Source organism: Ziziphus jujuba, chromosome 2 (genome assembly GCF_031755915.1).
Source record: "Ziziphus jujuba cultivar Dongzao chromosome 2, ASM3175591v1".
Classification (NCBI taxonomy): domain Eukaryota; kingdom Viridiplantae; phylum Streptophyta; class Magnoliopsida; order Rosales; family Rhamnaceae; genus Ziziphus; species Ziziphus jujuba.
This window is the reverse complement of record NC_083380.1, coordinates 171,833-194,868: the sequence shown is the minus strand read 5'-3', so window position 1 is coordinate 194,868 and position 23,036 is coordinate 171,833. Positions and strand designations below refer to the sequence as shown.

General features: G+C 30.6%; 1 protein-coding gene across 1 annotated transcript; it reads right to left on the bottom strand.

The window, feature by feature from the left end:
* Positions 1–238: 238 nt before the first annotated feature.
* Positions 239–20,411, bottom strand: LOC125422351 (putative disease resistance RPP13-like protein 1). The gene is made up of 2 exons (XM_048473731.2): positions 19,718–20,411; positions 239–477 (listed from the first exon to the last, which is right to left on the bottom strand). Exons 1-2 carry the CDS (start codon positions 20,409–20,411, stop codon positions 239–241), a joined length of 933 nt encoding a protein of 310 aa, XP_048329688.2.
* Positions 20,412–23,036: the final 2,625 nt, after the last annotated feature.

Sequence of the window (23,036 nt, the reverse complement as noted above, 5' to 3'; positions counted from 1 at the left end):
AATTGAAGATCATCTCCATGCACTCCTCCCACTTTAAGTATGCTTCCGAAACACTTTTTCCCATGAAAGATTGTATGTTGACCTTAATATTTGCAAGATCATCATCCTCTTCCCTTGCTGGTTTCCCATGGTTTTGCCTTCTTTGGTAAGCAAAATTTTCATCAAATTCATCCTCTAAATTATCTCCAAAATTACCTTCCCCGAATTCCTCTCTAGGTCAGCCACGGCCTCCTCGACCTTAACCTCGGTCTCGATGGAATTCTTGCCTCAAATTTGGTCCACCTTTGGAAGTTTCTAACCTGTCCATCCTTTGATCTATATGTTCAAATTGACCATTCACCCACTGTAATTTCTCCAAGAAAGCCTTCATGTTCGTGTGCTCATCTCCAGTCCTTGAAGTTTCGGAATCACCCTTGAATCCTATGAATTCCTCCTCAATAATTCTTAATGGTGTATCTCCTCTTCTCACCTTTGAATCTGCCATGTTAGTATGAAAAACACAAAAATAAAATATAACCTCACCAAAATTGCTCCATTATGTGTTTCACTCAAATAAGGTCTTAACACTCGTGTTTGCACACTAGTTTTAGCATTTGACCCTCTTTTAAGCTCACACACTCTTGCCTTTTTCCACTCAAAGAATTAACTCCAAGTTCTAATTAAAACACACTTAAACAGCAACTAGATCACAAGTGTACCTTAATTTAAACTTATCAATAAAACAATAGCAAAAAGTAAGCAATACCAAGTAAATTTTAAACACATAATTCTCAATTTTTCTAAACAAAAATAAGGCAAATTAACAAAGAAACTTTTGGAAACAATAAGAACTAGATCAGATGGTAAGAAATTAAGAATCCAAGAATAAAATTTAGAGAAAAAAATTCAAACACGAATAAGAATCAAATTGAAAAAATATAGAAAAGTTGTTGGCTATTGTTATTTTTAATTCAAGTTTTTATATCAAATCCTTTAACTAATTTTAATCCAAATAATTTCAACACCAAAAATTAAATATCCAGCAGTAAAATTGAATTTCCAAAAACTCTAAATATTGACTAAATGAGCAACAACTCAATAGTTCCAACAAATTTCCAGCAAACAAATTTAAACTCCAACTTTAACCAAATCGACCTCTTTTTTTTTTTATTTGGCTTTTCTTCTTCTTTTTATTTTTATTTTTTTTTTCATTCACAAAACTGAAAACAGAACTCTAGTAGCAAAAATCAACAACAAAATTGCAATTCCAACACCAAAATTTCAATAAAATTGTGACCTCCAAAATTCAAGTTGCAAATTTTGTAATTTTTTGTTTGTTGCTGAAAAACCCTCTTTTTTTTTTTTTTTTTGTTCCTCTTTTTTTTTTTTTAATAACAAATAAAGTAAGGCAAAGAATAAGGCAAACACAAATCCTAGAAGTACCAAAAGCAATACGATCCACAAACATCAATGCTAAATTCAACAAACCTGATTCTCCAACAAAAAGAAAGACAATTGCACAATCTTAGGTTTTTATGCAATATGCTTTCAAAACTCTCTCTCTCTTTTTTTTTTTTTTTAATATATGAATACAAATAATTAAGATCAAAAAATCAAATAAAAATCAACAATAAACTAAATTACTAAGAGCAAAGATGAAAAACAACCAACAAACTAGGAAGCAAAAATACGGTAAAACAAGGAACCTATATTCGGCTATGAATGATTTTTTTTTTTTTTTAAAGATGCAGAACATGTAGGAGTATGAAATAATCTTAACCTAATATTAAAATTTCAGAATAACACAAAAAAAAAGCAAATAAAGATAGATCAAACCTAAATAAAATTCGACTCTGATATCAAATGATACGAACCTAGGTTGACTCGCGCCTAAACCCGTATTATATTAGCCTGGATCTCAATTAAGTTCAAGTTCTTATGGAAAAACCTTAACCCCTAACCAACATATGATTATAAACCTTAGTAAAATGAAGACGCCATAATTGGTTATGAAAGCCTTATTGATAAGTTAAAATTAAAACGCTCACTCTCTAATGGTGTTTTAGGTATTCAAAGAGAACTAAGAGAATTCTATCTTAAAATTAATTTGCTAAATATTATTGAAGGTTTTTTCTTTCTCAAAGTTAAGCCCTTAAATAGCCTAGCATCACAAAAAAATAAACCCTAAAAATTTAGGCTAAAACCGGCCACTAAAGAGAAAAGGAAATATGTTGGACAAAATTCACATACTTTCCTAAACTAATCTGGATTAATTAATTCCATTATTTTTAAGTAGAAATTAATTAATTTACAATGAAAATAATAAAATACTAACTTTCCTAAGTTGATTTGTCCAGCAAATAAATAAATAGAAACCAAATGTAAGACTAATTTCCTAAAAAAAGTCAAAATCAAATTTGGAAACTACTTGACTAGTTTGACTAGTAAGGTATCTTTGACCAATGTCCAACTTGTTTAAGCTCCAAATCAGCTTCCATATGCCATGTAGGATGCCAAATATGATTAAGAATGATTCCCACACGTTGCCTCTTGATTGGAATAGGTCAAATTTGCTTGAATAAGAAGAAAAGTCAAAGCCAATGGCTAAAGAAGTGTTGGATCCATTCGTTGTTGCCCAGAGTCCATATTTGCACTAAAATAGCTACTCGGGTCCGTAACGACTTCCACTACTTGGATGCTTAAACAGGCTTTGTATCTTCGGTTATTGACAAGCCCTTTTGAGAATTAATTACTCCCTATATAAAATCAGCCAGTATGTTCTTAAATCTCTTGGATTGAGCACTAGTGATCGACCTGATCTTCATCCGTATTGGATCTACACCCCAGTGGGCTGTCGGTTGTGTGGGCACGAATGGATTGTCATTGTTGAATACATCAATAAAATGTATTTTATTAAAGAAATATTTGTATATTTTAGCATGTTATGTGTTGTACACTATGTAATTATATTTAAGAGAGAGATATGTAAGCCCAAATCTTCTATGTATGTGAAAGATTTCCATACTTGTCAAAGCTTTTCCTTTTAGTTATGGAAACTCTTAGAAAAACTATTCTCATGTATTCTTTTAACTTAGGCCTTCTACATGCATTCCTGAAGGAATTAGGGATGAAAGATGAACTCCTCCATGCTTATAATAGAAAAATATATATTGATTTCAGTTTGGTTATTTTATTTTGCAAATAGGATTTCTTTGATTTTAGCAAGTGCCTTAGATGATTTACCATCATGAAGCTGACTTGGAAAATTAGTTTGGTATTCAGAAACTATTAGGCCACCAACTGACAGTATCAGATTGCAAATAGTTAGAAACATCAATCTAGTCATCTGCTGTTCAACTAAAATTGATAAAATGAACTGTATATTCTTGGCAGAGAGATTGTATGAATCTCTTATGATAGATTTAGAATTAAGATTTAGTTTTGATTTTTGAAGATTCAACCTTTAAATATTCAGTTCAAACTAGATTAGAAACTAGGTTTTCATAGAAAACATATCCTTATTTACAAGATCATAGACTAGTGTATTTCATGTCTACTTCCAGTTCTCATTTTATTTTTGCTTGAATTTAGATTCATTTACCAAATAATAGTGTAGGTATTTGTGACTCACTACCGCATGCATTTTTATTTGAAAGGGTGGTGAAAGGTTGAAAGGACAAAAGTTAATTTGAGTGTTGGAATTGTCCCTCACTTTGTCAAAGCCATGTTCATCTTTTCTTTTTGTTTTTTTCTATTCAAAAGGGGGGTTTTAGAGGACTAGGGATGAGCTAATGAACAAATCTTTACTAATATTTATTGCGAACCTTGGTAATCAAATCAGGATAAGTAAGTAATGAGACTTAAGTTCATTGTGGTTTATGTATGGTTATTAAGTTTGAGGTCCTTCTTTAGGTAAAAAAGCATAAAATTGTGGTCTCAATATTGGTGTGTAGGAGGATAAAATTTTTTATACTTGAGAATGGAGTAGTGATTTGGTTGCCAGGGTGGCTTTCCCTATGAAATTGGAAACTTCAACTACCGCTTTTGGCCAGACATTTCAAAGACTTGTACTTTGGATAGTGAGTGTAGAATGGTAGAAGTTCTATTTTTGGTAGGTCCCAGTTATCAAACATGTAAATAGTTGTAGTACTTGAATCTTTGATATATGGTGTTTGAATAGTTAATGGCTGTTAAAGATCTTGTTCAATATAGTACATAATAGTTTTTTTAATTTGTTTATTTCTTGTTATTTGCACCAAGATGTTATTTGAGATTGTAATAGATATGTTTGAGGTTGAACAAGAACCATTTTGGATAAATGAACAGGAGTATAATCTCATTAACCTTCTAGATGATGCTAATGTACTAAATTGTGGTTGTAAAACAAATATAGGGAAGAAGATGTCTATTAAAGTTAAGTTACCTTGTACTGTAAGGGCTAATGTGTATATAGAAAATGATGCGAATTTGTTGGTGTTTTTTGCAATGTTTAATAAAAAAAGGTGTTGAGAGAATCAAAATGGAGATAGCCTTTTGCCATTAAATGTTTATGATCCTCATGACAACCCCAAAAATGGCAATCATCAACCTGATGAAATACTAATCCTAGAATGTCTAGGCTGATGGTAGGCAATGTTTACATGCGTAGGCCTGATGGAAAACTTTACTTGTGTAATGAATTAATTTTTGACAATATTATTGAGTATAGAAAGCTTTTGTTAGGTTATGCCATTGAAGGGAGATTTCGTTATGCAAGACTTAAAAATAGAAAGGATAAAGTTTCTATATATTGTGTTGTAAAAGGATGTCTATAGAAGATACATGCATCCCCAATGTCTGACGGTCAAACTGATACGAACCTAGGACGACCTGCTCCTAAACCCATATTATATTAGCCCGGATCTTTAATTAAGTTCAAGTTCTAATGGAATGGACCTCAACCCCTAACCAACCTGTGGTTAGAAACCTTGGTATAATGTAGACGCCACAATAGGGGATGGAAACCTATTGATAAGTCAAGCTAAAACAACCAATTCTCTAATGGTGTTTTAGGTGTTCTCAAATAACAAAGAGATAATTAATCTCACAAGTATTTTCTTAATTAAATCAAAGTATTTTTTCTTATTGAAAAATAAGCCTTTAAATAGGCTACAAAGCCACGAAATAAAACCCTAAAAATAAAGAAAAACCAGCCACCACACATAAAGAAACCTAGTTGGCTGAAACTATACTTCCTTTCCTAATCTAAGTTTGATTAATTAATTCCTTTATATTAAATTAGGAATTAATTAATTTACAATGGAAAGAATAAAATAAAAATCTTCCTAAAGTTATTTTTCCAGAAAATAAATAAATAAAAACCAAAAAGTAATGGTAGTTTCCTAAAACAAAAAGTAAAAACAAATTAGGAAACTAAAAATGCTAGCCTTTTTGATCAAGTTGACTTTGATCAATCTTTGACCTCTTTGAGCTTCAAATCAGCTTCTAGATGCTTTGTAGGATGGAAAATAAGCTGAATATGAAGTCCCACACGTTGCCCATGCTTGGAAAAATAAGAAAAGGCTAAGACAGTAAAATACAGTAAAGCCAGCAAGCAATACAGCAAATTCGGCCAAATTGTTGATGCTGTCCATACAAGCCCTTTTTGATTGCATTTGAGGCTGCTTTAACTTGATTCCATGACCTCTTAGGCATATGTATTGAAGCCATAAATCATTGGAACCATTTCATGCTTCCCGGACTCCAAAAATGTACCAAAACCGTCACCCGGGTCCGTATCGGCTTCCACCACTTGGATGCTTCGAATAGGCTTTGTATCTTCAAGTATGGAAAAGCTCTGTTGAGATTGATTACACTCTGTATAAATACTCCCAGTTTGCCCTTAAATCTCTTAATTTGAGCTCTTGTGATTGGCCTAGTCTTCATCCGTGTCGAGTCAGCACCCCAGCGGGTTATCGGTGGAGCGGGCTCGAGCGGAATTACATCATTCCCCTCCTCTTGAAAAGGATTTGTTCTCAAATCAAGATCATCACCTGCAGCAAAAGGAGTTAAATCAGCAACATTAAATGCAGCACTCATGTTATACTCACCTAGTAAATCAAGCTTGTAGGCATTCTTGTTATTGGGCTCCAAAACTTGAAAAGGTCCATCCATAGGCGGCATGAGCTTTGACTTTCTTTGATTAGGAAACCTTTCCTTTTGTAAGTGCAACTAAACTAATTCTCCTGGGTCAAATACTATTACAACAAAATCTAGAAATACATGCTCATTATGGTAAAAATTACACTTTTTAAAGTTAGCAAACAATATTTTCCAAATTTTCAAATTGCCACTAAGTAAAGCTCTCAACAATGCAGATAAAGTTCTATGCAATAAAGACATCTTTAAATAAGTATCTTTAAAATTCATGGTCAGCAATGATTTCTTATTCATAATTACTTTATTAACATCACCAAAGCTAAGATAAAAATTTGTATATTTCCTTTCTTGTCTTCCTTTTCCTTTCTCACTCATGGCCATCTCACCTTCCTCACTCTCGGCTTTTGCACCAAATTTCTCACTCATGGTTTTATTAAAATTTTTCCACACAACCTGAGTATTAGAAGACTTACCTTGGACAGCAAGCTCACCTTTTCCCTCTTGATTGGATGGTAGTCCACTTGGAATTTCATTTGGGAAGACATCTCTAAATTCCTTCAAAAGAGAAATCATTGAACTTGGCAATTCAAGTTCTTCAAAGTTAGTTTGATCATTAAAATAATTTTCTTTATAAATCATGACCATAAAAGGTTTCTTACACTCAATAACCTTATTAATATCCCCTAAACTCAAATAAAAGTTGCTACTTGACCTTTCTTTTCTTTCTTTTTCTTTTTCCCCCTTGGATTGGCGCAAACCTTCAGATTTCCCTTCCTTCTCCAAGCTCTCGGGTTTGCCACTTTTGTTCCCCTCTCTTTCAGCTTTTCCTTGATCTTTCCACTCAGTATGAGCCTTAGAAACCTTACTTTGACCAGCAACCTCATTCTTACCTTCTTGAAAGGATGTTGAAGCCGTTGGTGCCATACTTGCTTTTTCCTTGAGCTTTTCGGCTTCTCTCCTTTGTTGCATTTGTAATTGATCTTTGTAAACCTCTTTACGAGATAATGGTTCCAGCTTGACCTTCTTCCCTTTGAACCTGAAAACAATACTATTTTCTCGACCAAAATGAGTAGCATCTTTATCAAATTGCCATGGCCTACCTAATAGTATATGTCCAACAATCATGGGTACAATATCACATAAGACTACATCCTCATATCTACCTATACTAAATTTTACTTTGGCTTGTTTGTTTACTTTCATCTCACCACTATCATTAAGCCATTGTAATCTATATGGTTTAGGATGTTTTATTGTTTTTAAGCCCAATTTATCAACTACAAGGTTACTTATTACATTAGTACAACTTCTACTATCAATAATCATACTACAAATCTTACCTTGAATTTCACGTCGGGTGTGGAAGATGTTCTCTCTTTGAATTTCATCCTCATCTTTGTATGCAGCAAGTACTCTCCTAGAAAGCAAGTTTAATTCAGCATTGGATGCTCGCAAGGTTTTGGGTTCTTCCTCCAAGTCCTCCTCCTCTTGCTTGGCTTCATCCTCACTTTCTTCACTTTCCGATTCTAGCTCGTCATTGCCCTTTAACACCATGATTCTTCTATTTGGGCATTGGCTAGCAATGTGTCCTCCTCCCTGGCACTTAAAACACACAACATCATGAGTTCTAGAAGGTTTAGGATCTAATTTTACCTCATTCTTTGGTGCTTGGACAGATTCGGTTCTAGTCTCCTTCCTTGGCCAATTTGAACTTTCTTCTTCGACTTTCGGCTTTGGCTTGCTTTCATAGATGGGATTGTTCCTCCAGCCACTTGAATTGGACCTTCCACTGTTGGAAACACCTCCAAACCATGATCTTACACCCCTCGTCTTGAATTGATGCTCTAATTTAATAGCCACATGCAACATCTCCTCCAATTCCACATATTGTTGCAATTCTAGTTGATTGACTATTTCACGATTCAAACCACCAAGAAACCTTGCCATGGTTGCTTCCCTATCTTCATTCAAGTTCAATCTCATCATAAGCATCTCCATCTCCTTGTAATAATCCTCCACGGATCCATGTCCTTGAGATAAAGATTGAAGTCTTTGATGCAGCAACCTATGATAGTGTGATGGTACGAATCGCTTCCGCATGGCTCCTTTCATTTGTCGCCATGTAGTAATCAAGTCATCACCAACTCTCCTTCGGGTGTTTTGCTCATTGGTCCACCATTGGAGTGCATAATGGCCAAACTCCATTGCTGCCAATTTCACCTTCTTAGCCTCTGAATAATTATGGCGGTCAAATATCATCTCCATTTTTTCTTCTCACTCCAAATATGCTTCGGGGTCACTTTTTCCCATGAATGGTGGGATGTTGATCTTGATATTGCTAAGATTGTTATCTGTTTCTTCCCTCCTATATCTTCCATGGCCAGCTCTATCTTGGACAGCATGAGTTTCATCCATACCTTCCTCAAAGTCTCCACCGAATGGCTCCTCATCAAATTCCTCTCTCAGTCTCTCGTGACCTCCTCGTCCTTGGCCTCGTCCTCCATGGAATTCTTGCCTATTTCTTGTGTTCTGAATTCCTTGGGAAACTTCTAGCCTTCCCATCCTTTGATTCACATGCTCAACTTGAGCACTAACCCGCTGTATTGACTTCAAAACAGCTCTCATGTCCACTTGGTCTCCACTCCCGGTAGCTCGGGCATTGCCATGGAATGCTACGGACTCCTCCTCATTGATCCTTAAAGGTGGATCTCCTCTCCTCATTCTTGATTCTGTCATGTTAGTTTAATAATGCAATAGAAATAAAATAGGACCTTACCAATTTCACTCCCTTACGTGTTTCACACAAATGAGGACTCGACACTCGTGTTTGCACACGTGTTTCGGCTTTTTACTCTCTTTTAAGCTCACACACTCTTGCCTTTTTCCACTCAATGAATTATCTCAAAGTTCTAATTAAAACACCCAGAAAACAGCAATTAGATCACTAGTATGTTTTAATTAAACTTATCAAAAAACAGTAAGCAAAAAGTAGGCAATGCCGAAAGCATCCAACTAATCCTAATTTTTCGGCTTTCTAGACAAGAAAACACAAAATAATGGGAAAACGTTGGAATTTTTGAAAACTGCACCAGATGGTAGTAGATTATGAGTTCAAGAATAAAATTCCAGAAAAAGAAATTCAAATACGAACAAGAATCAAAGAGAACAAAATTATAGAAAAGTGTTGGTTGTTGTTCTTGTAATTCAAGTTTTGTATCAATTCCTTTATCTAATTTTAATCCAAATAATTTAAACACCCAAAATCCAAATATCCAGCAGCAAAAAATAATTCTCCAGCAACTCAAATATTGAATAAATAATAAAAAACCAGCAGCTCCAACAAATTTTCAGCAAACAATTCAAACTCCAACAAACCGAAATATTTTTTTTTCTTCTTTTTTTTTTTTTTTATTCGGCTTTACCTTCTTTTTTTTTTTTTTTCACTCACAGAACATAAACAACTGCAGTAGCAAGAATAATTACCAAAATTGCAATTCCAACTCCAAAACAAACACCAAACCCGTGACCTCCAAATAAACACAAATGTGCAGTTTTTTTTTTTTTTTTAAATGTTGCCGCAAACTCTTTTTTTTTTTTTCTCTTTTTTTTTTTTGTGAATATATGAATGCAAATATCTAAGACTAAAACAGCGAAGAAAAATCAACAAAAACCAAATTAACAAGAACAATGATGAAAGACAACCAACAAACAAGGAAACAAAAATACGATAAAACTAGGAAATCCTAATTCAACTAGGAATGAATTTTTTTTTTTTTTTAAGATGCTGAACGTGTATAGGATGGATGCAACCTTAACCTAATGCTAAAATTGCAGAATAACACAAAAACAAATAAAGCAAATAAAGATAGATCAAACCTGAACAAAATTTAGCTCTAATACCAAATGATACGAACCTAGGACGACCTGCTCCTAAACCCGTATTATATTAGTCCGGATCTTTAATTAAGTTCAAGTTCTAATGGAATGGACCTCAACCCCTAACCAACCTGTGGTCAGAAACCTTGGTATAATGTAGACGCCACAATAGGGGATGGAAAACCTATTGATAAGTCAAGCTAAAACAACCAATTCTCTAATGGTGTTTTAGGTGTTCTCAAATAACAAAGAGATAATTAATCTCACAAGTATTTTCTTAATCAAATCAAAGTATTTTTTCTTATTGAAAAATAAGCCTTTAAATAGGCTACAAAGCCACGAAATAAAACCCTAAAAATAAAGAAAAACCAGCCACCACACATAAAGAAACCTAGTTGGCTGAAACTATACTTCCTTTCCTAATCTAAGTTTGATTAATTAATTCCTTTATATTAAATTAGGAATTAATTAATTTACAATGGAAAGAATAAAATAAAAACCTTCCTAAAGTTATTTTTCCAGAAAATAAATAAATAAAAACCAAAAAGTAATGGTAGTTTCCTAAAACAAAAAGTAAAAACAAATTAGGAAACTAAAAATGCTAGCCTTTTTGATCAAGTTGACTTTGATCAATCTTTGACCTCTTTGAGCTTCAAATCAGCTTCTAGATGCTTTGTAGGATGGCAAATAAGCTGAATATGAAGTCCCACACGTTGCCCATGCTTGGAAAAATAAGAAAAGGCTAAAACAGTAAAATACAGTAAAGCCAGCAAGCAATACAGCAAATTCGGCCAAATTGTTGATGCTGTCCGTGCAAGCCCTTTTTGATTGCATTTGAGGCTGCTTTAACTTGATTCCATGACCTCTTAGGCATATGTATTGAACCCATAAAGCATTGGAACCATTTCATGCTTCTCGGACTCCAAAAATGTACCAAAACCGTCACCCGGGTCCGTATCGGCTTCCACCACTTGGATGCTTCGAATAGGCTTTGTATCTTCAAGTATGGAAAAGCTCTGTTGAGATTGATTACCCTCTGTATAAATACTCCCAGGTTGCCCTTAAATCTCTTAATTTGAGCTCTTGTGATTGGCCTAATCTTCATCCGTGTCGAGTCAGCACCCCAGCGGGTTATCGGTGGAGCGGGCTCGGGCAGAATCACATCACAAACTTTTCAAGTTAAAATATATAATGAAGAACATACTTGTACTAAATTCACCACAAATTCATCGGTGACTGCTAAGTGGATTTTTCTAAAATTTGAGGTAGAGTTTAAGGATAATTCTAATATAGATGTAGCTCAAATATTTGTAACAATTAAATCAAGATATGGAGTGGAATTTAAGAATTCAATCTTCTATAGGGCTAAAAACAAGGCACTGTCCAAGTTAGGTGGTGACCACGATGAGAGTTACTTAGAGCTGTATAAGTATGAAAATATTTTAAGGATTAAGAATCCCAGTACAGTGGTCCAAGTAATGGCTAAGAGGAATGCTTTGTCTATAACCCCGTTTTTCAAAGGTTCTTCTTAAGTTTTCCTACACAAAAAAATAAGTTTTTAAATGATTGTTGACCATTCATTGGTCTAGATGGTCTAGATAGGTGCCAACTAAAATGACAATTTGATGGTATGTTACTAATTGTTGTATTTTTAGATATCAACAAGAGTATATTTCCTATGGTAGTATGTATTGAATCATTTAAGAGTCATAATTGCATATTAATAACCATTCTTTTATATATTTTCAGCAAAAAATAAATTATTTTATTATAAATATTATTATTATAATATTTTTATGGTATTATATATGTTTTTTTATTTTTATATATAATATATTTGGGTTTAGAATTGACGGAATAAAAATATATATATATATATATATTTATTATTATAATATTTTTATGACATAAAATGTATTAGCGTATATATTATTGTCTTAATTAAACATATTTTAAATATTTTTACATATATAAATATGATTATTTAGAAATTAATAAAATATATTTTTATTTGGACATAAAAAAACATAATATCATAAATAATAATTGTTAAACATAACAAAATAAGAGTTATTTTTATATATAATAGATTTATTTTTTGAAATGAAGAAATAAACGATATATTTTTATTATTATAATATTATATATATATATATCATAAAATGTATTTGCATATATATTGTTTCCTTAATTAAACATATTTTAAATATTTTCACATATACAAATATGGTTATATGGAAATTAATAAAGATATCTTTTTATTTGGATATAAAAACATAATATCATAAATAATAATTTTTAAACATAGCAAAATAAGATTTATAATCAAAACAAATTATTTGATCTTATTTTATTACCAATCAATATATATTTTATTATTATATTATAATATTATATAATCGATTGAAAAAATATGAGATTTTTTACTTTTCATGGTTGTATTAAAAATATATAAAAAACTAATTGTTATTAGTTTTGGTAAAATTGATTGTGAAATAATAGAATTAATGTCTGATTGTGGATATTTTATATAGAAAATCAATTAATATTGTATGCATTTAATTTTATTTAGTTTTGGTAAAATTATTTGTGAAAATTATGGAATGAATATTTGATTGTGGACATTTCATATAAAAAACCAATTGATATTGTATATTACAATAATATATATATATATATATATATATAATATTTATATTACAATTACTATGATAAAATTATATGTAATTATGTGGGTAAGCATTATATAGAAAATAATAAAGATATATATAATTTTTCCGTGAAAAAAATTACATAAATAATGTTTTATTTTATTAATAAAAAAATTGAAAATATTTTTTTCATAATATAATTGTTAAATATGGCAAAGTATGATTCCTATTCTAAACATATTATTTGATTTATTTTATTTACCAAATAAGCCACATACATTTAGCTATAAATTAGTAAGCACCAACTTTAGGTTGTTGAAAATTTCGGTGTTTAATATTTTGGTTATTAGAGTTTTATATTGTTTTATTTTGGTTTTTTTTTTTCTTTTATATTTCAATTTAGATTATTAGGGTTTTTCTATTTTTATCATTGCTTAATTTTAATTGTTTGTTTTTTGGTTGGATGAATCCTCATCATTATCATTTGAATCACGAGCATGAAAATGAACCACATTATAATGTTATTTTTTTTTTAAAGATGATAAATTTCATAACAAAGTTTATAATGCTAAATTAAAATATGCTGTAGAAACTAATCTGAAAAAATAAAAAGTTTTTGAGAAAAATTCCTAATTGATTATTAATTCACTTTTATGTATGAATTTCTTCAAGATGATAGAGGATAAGGATTTGAAAAGGAGAAGATGTAAGAAATTCTTCAAGTTGAGAGCATGCAAAAAAATAAAACAAAACTAACGTTTTGGCACTCAGGTGATACTAAAATTTTTGAAATTTGCAATAACTGTATTGGACAAGAAGCAATCTATGTATATTAAGCATTTATCCTAGACAATTTAATTTTTTTTCTTTATGATGTTTCATTTTTATTTTGTTAGAATATATTGTGTTTGGAGCATAATATTTTGATTTTTATTTGTATTGAAATAAAAATAATGGTTTTATTTTATTTACTAATATTTTTAATATTTTCAATTTACATTACCTTAAATGTTTCCAATAATCCAATATTTGTCAATTTACGTTATCATGAATGTTTCCAATAATGCAATATTTTCTAATAATGCATATTGTTTTTTTTTTCTCCAAATTTTGTTACAATATTATGTGAAATAAATATGACAAAATGAATTTGATATATTAAAATTTAAAATTAGGTTTTCAGAATATTTGAAAATATTCCCAAACAAATGGTAAAATTGTGTTTGATAAGTATTAAATGTAATATATATATATATATATATATATATATGGAATCTAATATTTAAAAGTATATAGCAATAAATTAAAGAATTTAAATTGAAATTTTGAAAAGTGGTATCCAATATAAATTAATTTTTTTTAAATAAAATCAATAATAGAGATTTTAATCTATGTATATGTGAATTTTGCTTGAATTCTATATATGACAATAAATTTTAACTTAAGTCAAAGTTATAATGATGAAGATATTAAAAAAAATTAAAGACCTATCTTTATAGCTCTATTAAAAATTATGGTAAGTGTTATAAGTAATGCAATTAAATATAATAAAAAAATTAAAAGTCATTTACATAAAAAATAATTTACTTTTTTACGTTTGTTTATCGTGTATTATATACAATTATTTCCTAAATATTAACTAATTGTCATTTATGAAGAATTATACCATACAATTTCGCAAATAAACAATTTTATATGTGATATTGATATTACATAAGCACAAATTAGTTAATCATTAATTATAAATTTTAAAATTTAAAATTTGAAAGTGTTAACCTATATAAAATTTTTTTTCTTCATAAATTATGAAATCAATACCCACACTGAATACATAAAATTTTTAAACTTTAAATTTAAAAATTTAAACATTTGGCTCACATAAACTATTTATGGAGATTATTTACCAATAGTAAATAACCCATTAATTTAAAATGGGCCATTTCAATACAAACCTATTCAAATTTTAAATTGTACATACTGTTATAATGAGTTTTTAATGTGAGCAATTAAAAAAGATCATATAAAAATATCAATTGTGATATTGAGATGTCAAAATTTAAAGTTTGAAAATTTCCATCCATAAAAATAATATTATTAATCCTAGAACTTTAAAAACATTCTTTTTAATCAAGTAAAAATTATGATAATCAAGTAAAAATTATGATAATATCATGAACATATACTCTCCTATTAATAAATTAAAAAAAATCCAAGTGCATCATAAATATTAATTAAGTGTCATTTATATATGGTTAATATTATGATTGGTAGTTAAGATATATCTAATTTCATTTGGATTTTAAATATGGAAAAAAAAATAAACATAAAGATAACTAATTATTTAAGGCATGTTGGTGCAAAATACCCAAATTACGTTTTTTTTCCTCCTAAACATCCAAATTATGATTTTTAAATAGTAATAATAAATTTAAAAATTAATCATATAATTAAAAAAGCCTGAATAAAACTAATTTTATTTTATAGGATGTACCAACTGCTTATGAATAAGGCAAATAATATCCTTTTAAAATAATAATTATTTTTAGAGAAAAATAAAGCTTGAATAAGATTAATTATTTATTTTGAAAATAAATAACTTTTTTTCCTTAAATAAATAAGTTTTTTTCCTTAAATAAATGATAGTATAAATAACACTAAGTTCATAATATTTAGATTGAGAAAGGTGGTGATCATACATGATTATTTTTTAAATTGACTCAAATAATGAAACAAAAAACTTTGATTTGGACTAATGACTTAATTTTAGGACTTGGAGAAAATTTTCATTCTTGATTTAAAATATTTGTGTTCTTATCAATTTTTGAAGGATTTCACCAACAAATTGACAATGAAGTAAGTGATCTTTCAACTCTTAATCAATCAAATATATAACTATTGAACAATGTTTTTTCTTTAATTTTAATTTTTATTATAATACATTTTTATTATCAACAAAAGTTATTGTTATTTTCTACTGTTTTACGACTAAATTTATATTTAAATGCTCTTTGTTATAAGGCATTTAAGAATTTTTGGGTTGTTCATTCTTTACAAATTAATACAATCACCTAATTTTCGTTATATTTATGTTGTGTAATTTTTATTATTTTATTTATTTTTATAATTGAATTTAGAGTGATATGCCCATTCCCACTAAAAAAGGTGTCCAAACTGTTTGATTTTTGTAAAACTATTATATAATATTAATGAAAATTATAAAATTGATAATAAATTTAGACTTTGATCTTTATTCATTAAAAATAATATAATTAATTAATTTGATTTGATTTAAATATAATTAATGATTATAGATCATTTTTGAAATCATCAATTATAAATAAACATACCACGCGTTGCAAATGATTTAATACTAGTAATAATACATATTGTGGAATTAGCTTATGAGAGAAGGCAAGAGAAGCTCTTATATTCCAAAGTAAGGAGAAGTTTAAAAGAATAAAGATAAGAGCATTAGTAGGAGACTAGCTAATAGCATATAATATATGGCTCAATCTCTTATTTTTATTTTTTTATTTTTTAATGCGAATGATGTTAGAATTTCACCGATTCTCTTTCTTTACTTCAGACTCTTCACTCTTGGGAGCTTTATTTTACTCATTTTTAATATATATTCTTCTAAAATTTTTTGGTAAGAATTTTAAAGACAACCAACAGAGCAAATTCCTTACGAACAAATAGAGTTAATTTTCTTCCCTTGCAAAAATGTACAGAAATTTGTTTGTAGTAAAAAAAAATATAAATAATATATCTAATTATTTATGCTCTCATTCCTACAAGGAATACTTTAGTGACAACGTTCGTTTTTTCTATTGGTGATTGTAAGTTTCGACTTCAAATCGTCTAATGATGATATAAAATTATGTATGTTCCAAAATTCCATTCAAATAGATAAGTTCAAAATAATCCACATAAAACATAAATATTTTTTTAAAAAATAACTAAAGATAATTAATAGGGTGAAATATATATTTTATTTTGTAAATGATAAATGTGAAGAAGTGATCAAACATTGAATTTATGAAAAAAACAAAAAAAAAAAGGAAAATTTTTTTTAAAAATAAGGAAAAATTTGGCTCAACACCCTTATTTGGGAAGGCCTTAAGAATATCTACCTACTTGTTTTGCTTACAAACCTTTCCACATGCTGGACCTAAAATAAAATAAATTAAAAAAAAAAAGGGAAAACCCCTTCCCCGAGCATTCTTACAAACCCTTTTACTGTCTTGTGACCGAAAAAAAAAAAAAAAAAAAAAAAAAAGAAAACGTCTGAAAAAGAAAGCTTGTAAACCCCTAAACCCTTCTTCTCCGTACATCTTAGTCCTCAACACCACAAGGTGCATAAATCTGTTTTCTTCTTTACATTTTCGTTCATATCTCTGTTTTCTTCTTTATATCGTCTTTTATATCTCTGGGTTTAAAATCTTGTTTTGGATGTTTTTATTTACCATTCCTTTTTTATGCCGTTTTGTTGTTTGGTTTGCACGAAAAAGCCTTGGAGAGGAAAGATGAAAATGAATATGGATGATTCCTTTTGGGTTTCATTATTGCTGATTTTATTATCATGTAGAACAATGAGATTCTGGATTTATTTCTCTGTCATTAAATTTCTCTCTCTCTATCTTTTTTTCTTTTCTTTTTTTTTTTTTTTGGGGGGGGGGGGGGGGGGGGGGGGGGGTGGTGTATGTGTGTGTTGTATTTATTGCGAGGTCGTGTTTGGTGGTTAAGAAAGTTCAGAGAGGAATTTGAACCTTTTTTTTTTTTCTACTGGGTCTTCGGTTTGCAAGTTGAAAACTGACAACGAGACGAACTACTTGGCTTAATTTTCTTTCTGGTCTGTCAGACTTCTCTATTTGTTCGTTTCCCGTGATCTGTATAGTTGACTTAAAAAGAGAAGTCGGCCAAGTGTGTTTGCAATAAATAATTATGGGTTTTTCATTTTACGGAAAGTGAAACAACCATTGCCTACAAATTTCCTTTTCCTATAACTTAAAAGAACTGTGAGTTTTTAACCATTTACTTTAGGCAGGTATCCTCGCACTTATGTTGGAGGAAAATGTCTAGGAAACTGTGGATGCTATTAGAAGAATGATAAACATAGGTTTTATCAAATCGTTCTGAAGGCACTAAACTTGATTTTCTTAACTATTTCGCTCTCATTGAAAGTGTAGATATCTTTTTTTATTTGTGTCAGTAACAAGTGATATTTCTGCTGAATGTATGCTGCTCTTAATTTGTTGGTGATATTTGCATCTGTAATTCATGAATTTGCTCACGGTCATTGGATATTTTGTATCTTATATCATGTTGATTTAGCTTTGTTACAGTTCATTGCTAGTTATTTAATATCATTTGACTTCGCCTCTCCACTCTTTCCTTTGACTTTGTGGTGTATTATCATATATTTGTAAATAGCATGAGTATTGATCATTCAGCAAGTCTTCAAGTGTAGAATTTATTTTGGTTAGTGTCGTTGTATATTGGAGAAGAATTTGGAATAAATAAATCTGTTTTTTCCCATATGTTCATTTACTTCTTCCTTGGAATTTCTTATTTTAGAGCTTGCACTTTCCCATTTGTAACGTTGACAGGAAAAGGAAAAGAAAAAATAAAAAATATATGTTACAGATATTTGGAATAGGAAGATTCCCACATGGCGTTCATTGACTAACGAAGACTAGTTAGATGAAAACAAAGCTGCTTTGTTGGGTTTTATACTAAATCTTTTTTCCTACTCAGAGCTAGTTTCTCTTCATATTTCAACTCCCTATTGTGAAAGCTTTCACCAAGTTATGGATTCAGCAGCGGTGGGTGGACATTTCATAGCGGCATTCCTTCAGGTGTTTTTTGATAGGCTAGCTAGATGGGAGTTCCTTGGCTACTTCCGATTAGGGGGGCTTGATAAGAATCAGTTCATGAACATGAAGATGAAGTTAATGTCAGCTACTCTAGTTTTCAATGATGCTGAGCAGCAGCAGATCACAAACCCCTGGGTGAAGAAGTAGCTTGATGACCTCCAAGAAGTGATCTATGATACACGGGAGTTGATGGATAGGATCGACGCAAGGAACTTTTTTGATAACGTCAGACTTAATGAGGTAACTAACTTCCCACATTTTTCTTTTTCCATTTTTCTTTTCTTTTTTTTTTTTTCTTTTTTTTTGGTGTAAATTCAACTCTTTTTTCCCCCAAAAAAAAAAATTTGCTTAGGATTTTTGTTTCTGAAGAATGCTATTAGCATATTAGCTTTTAGAAACTGAAAAAAGTTAGGATTAATCAAAGGTAAAAAGAAAAAAAAAAAATTAGGGCTTATCCCTTGTTTCCACTCTCACACTATCTACCTGTTTCTCTCAATTTCTATGTTTCTTCTTCCCTCTTTTTGAGCTTTTCCTTTCTAAGGGAAAAACGCCTTTATTATCACCATGTCACCTATTATATTTTGAAGGATGTTTATCATAATTTAATTTTTTTCTCAAACAATAATAACATCTCATCCCATACCATACCCTGACATCGCAAGAGATAATGGAGATCCTCATCAAATTAGAAAATATTGTCAATTAAATGGATCATCTTGGTTTGAAATCTGGTGCTCAAAACACAATTTTACCAAGACCACAAACAACTTCTTTAGTAGAAGATTCTGGTGTTTATGGCATGGATGCCGACAAAGAAGCCATCATAGAGTTGTTGCTATCAAATGAAATGAATGGGAACAAGATATCTGTAATTCCCATTGTAGGTGTGGGTGGGATCGGAAAGACAGCTCTTGCTCAACTTATTTACAATGAAATTGATGACAAGGTAATGGAGAAGCCTTTTGATTTCAAAGCATGGGTTTGTGTCACAAATGAATTTAGCATCTTCAGAATAACAAAGACAATTGCTAAAAGAGTCATTACTTCCCTTAAATTTGAGAACGACAGTGACTTGGATTTTCTTCAAGTTGAATTAAAGAAGGCTCTGATAAGCAAAAAGTTTTTGATTGTTCTAGATAATGTTTGGGTCGAGAATTATTCTCTCTAGAGTGAGTTCATGAAGTGTGAAAGGCAGACCTTTACACTTCTCAACAATTTCTCTGCCAATACCTTCTAATTCTACAAGGACAATTAGATTTGAATTGTTGAAGGCAACTTTTTCAAATAAATTCCAACAAGCATCACTGGACAAAGTTGTTAACTGATAAGGTGGAAGATCATGCACCATAGAAGCAATTTTTTTACTTTGTGTCGTCACAATGATTTTACTTCCATATTCCCCATGGCTGAAAGGCTTCATGAACTCACTCCAGAGAGAATAATTCTCGATCCAAACATTATCTAGAACAATCAAAAACTTTTTGCTTATCAAAGCCTTCTTTAATTCAACTTGAAGAAAATCCAAGTCACTGTCGTTCTCAAATTTAAGGGAAGCAATGACTCTTTTAGCAATTGTCTTTGTTATTCTGAAGATGCTAAATTCATTTGTGACACAAAACCATGCTTTGAAATCAAAAGGCTTCTCCATTACCTTGTCATCAATTTCATTGTAAATAAGTTGAGCAAGAGCCGTCTTTCCAATCCCACCCATACCTACAATAGGAATTACAGATATCTTGTTCCCATTCATTTCATTTGATAGCAACAACTCCATGATCGCTTCTTTATCGGCATCCCTGCCATAAACACCAGAATCTTCTACTAAAGAAATTGTTTGCGGTCTTGGTAAAATTGTGTTTTGAGCACCAGATTTCCAACCAAGATAATCCATTTGATCGACAATATTTTCTAATTTGATGAGGATATCCACTATCTCCTGTGATGTCAGGGTATGGTATGGGATGAGATGTTATTATTGTTTGAGAAAAAAAATTAAATTATGATAAACATCGTTCAAAATATAATAGGTGACATGGTGATAATAAATGCGTTTTTCCCTTAGAAAGGAAAAGCTTAAAAAGAGGGAAGAAGAAACACAAAAATTTAGAGAAACAGGTAGATAGTGTGAGAGTGGAAACAAGGGATAAGCCCTAATTTTTTTTTTTCTTTTTACCTTTGATTAATCCTAACTTTTTTCAGCTTCTAAAAGCTAATATGCTAATAGCATTCATCAGAAACAAAAATCCTAAGCATTTGTTTTTTTTGGGGGAAAAAGAATTGAATTTACACCAAAAAAAAAAAAAAAAGAAAAAAAGGAAAAGAAAAATGTGGGAAGTTAGTTACCTCATTAAGTCTGACATTATCAAAAAAGTTCCTTGCGTCGATCCTATCCATCAACTCCCGTGTATCATTGATCACTTCTTGGAGGTCATCAAGCCACTTCTTCACCTAGGGGTTTGTGATCTGCTGCTGCTTTCATCTTCATGTTCATGAACTGATTCTTATCAGGCCCCCCTAATCGGAAGTAGCCAAGGAACTCCCATCTAGCTAGCCGATCAAAAAACACCTGAAGGAATGCCGCTATGAAATGTCCACCCACCGCTTCTGAATCCATAACTTGGTGAAAGCTTTCACAATAGGGAGTTGAAATATGAAGAGAAACTAGCTCTGAGCAGGAAAAAAGATTAGTATAAAACCCAACAAAGCAGCTTTGTTTTCATCTAACTAGTCTTCGTTAGTCAATGAACACCATGTGGGAATCTTCCTATTCCAAATTTCTGTAATATATATTTTTTATTTTTTCTTTTCTTTTTCCTGTCAACGTTACAAATGGGAAAGTGCAAGCTCTAAAATAAGAAATTCCAAGGAAGAAGTAAATGAACATATGGGAAAAAACAGATATATTTATTCCAAATTCTTCTCCAATATACAACGATACTAACCAAAATAAATTCTACACTTGAAGACTTGCTGAATGATCAATACTCATGCTATTTACAAATATATGATAATACACCACAAAGTCAAAGGAAAGAGTGGAGAGGCGAAGTCAAATGATATTAAATAACTAGCAATGAATTGTAACAAAGCAAATTCATGAATTACAGATGCAAATATCACCAACAAATTAAGAGCAGCATACATTCAGCGGAAATATCACTTGTTACTGACACAAATAAAAAAAGATATCTACACTTTCAATGAGAGCGAAATAGTTAAGAAAATCAAGTTTAGTGCCTTCAGAACGATTTGATAAAACCTATGTTTATCATTCTTCTAATAGCATCCACAGTTTCCTAGACATTTTCCTCCAACATAAGTGCGAGGATACCTGCCTAAAGTAAATGGTTAAAAAACTCACAGTTCTTTTAAGTTATAGGAAAAGGAAATTTGTAGGCAATGGTTGTTTCACTTTCCGTAAAATGAAAAACCCATAATTATTTATTGCAAACACACTTGGCCGACTTCTCTTTTTAAGTCAACTAGACAGATCACGGGAAACGAACAAATAGAGAAGTCTGACAGACCAGAAAGAAAATTAAACCAAGTAGTTCGTCTCGTTGTCAGTTTTCAACTTGCAAACCGAAGACCCAGTAGAAAAAAAAAAAAAAAAGGTTCAAATTCCTCTCTGAAGTTTCCTAACCACCAAACACGACCTCGCAATAAATACAACACACACATACCCCCGCCCCGCCCCCCCCCCCAAAAAAAAAAAAAAGAAAAAAAAAGAAAAAAAAAAGATAGAGAGAGAGAAATATAATGACAGAGAAATAAACCCAGAATCTCATTGTTCTACATGATAATAAAATCAGCAATAATGAAACCCAAAAGGAATCGCCCATATTCATTTTCATCTATTCCTCTCCAAGACTTTTTCGTACAAACCAAACAACGAAACAGCATAAAAAATGAATGGTAAATAAAAACATCCAAAACAAGATTTTAAACCCAGAGATATAAAAGACGATATAAAGAAGAAAACAGAGATATGAATGAAAATGTAAAGAAGAAAACAGATTTATGCACCTTGTGGTGTTGAGGACTCAGATGTACGGAGAAGAAGGGTTTAGGGGTTTACAAGCTTTCTTTTTCAGACGTTTTCTTTTCTTTTCTTTTTTTTTTTTTGGGTCACAAGACAGTAAAAGGGTTTGTATGAATGCTTGGGGAAGGGGTTTTCCCTTTTTTTTTTTTTTATTTTAGGTCCAGCATGGGGAAAGGTTTGTAGGCAAAACAAGTAGGTAGATATTCTTAAATTTTGACATCTCAATATCACAATTGATATTTTTATATGATCTTTTTTAATTGCTCACATTAAAAACTTATTATAACAGTTTGTACAATTTAAAATTTGAATAGGTTTGTATTGAAATTGCCCATTTAAATTAATGGGCTATTTACTATTGGTAAATAATTTCCATAAATAATTTATGTGAGCCAAATATTTAAATTTTTAAATTTAAAGTTTAAAAATTTTATATTAAAAATTTTAAGTTTTAAAGTAATGGACATTCAATGT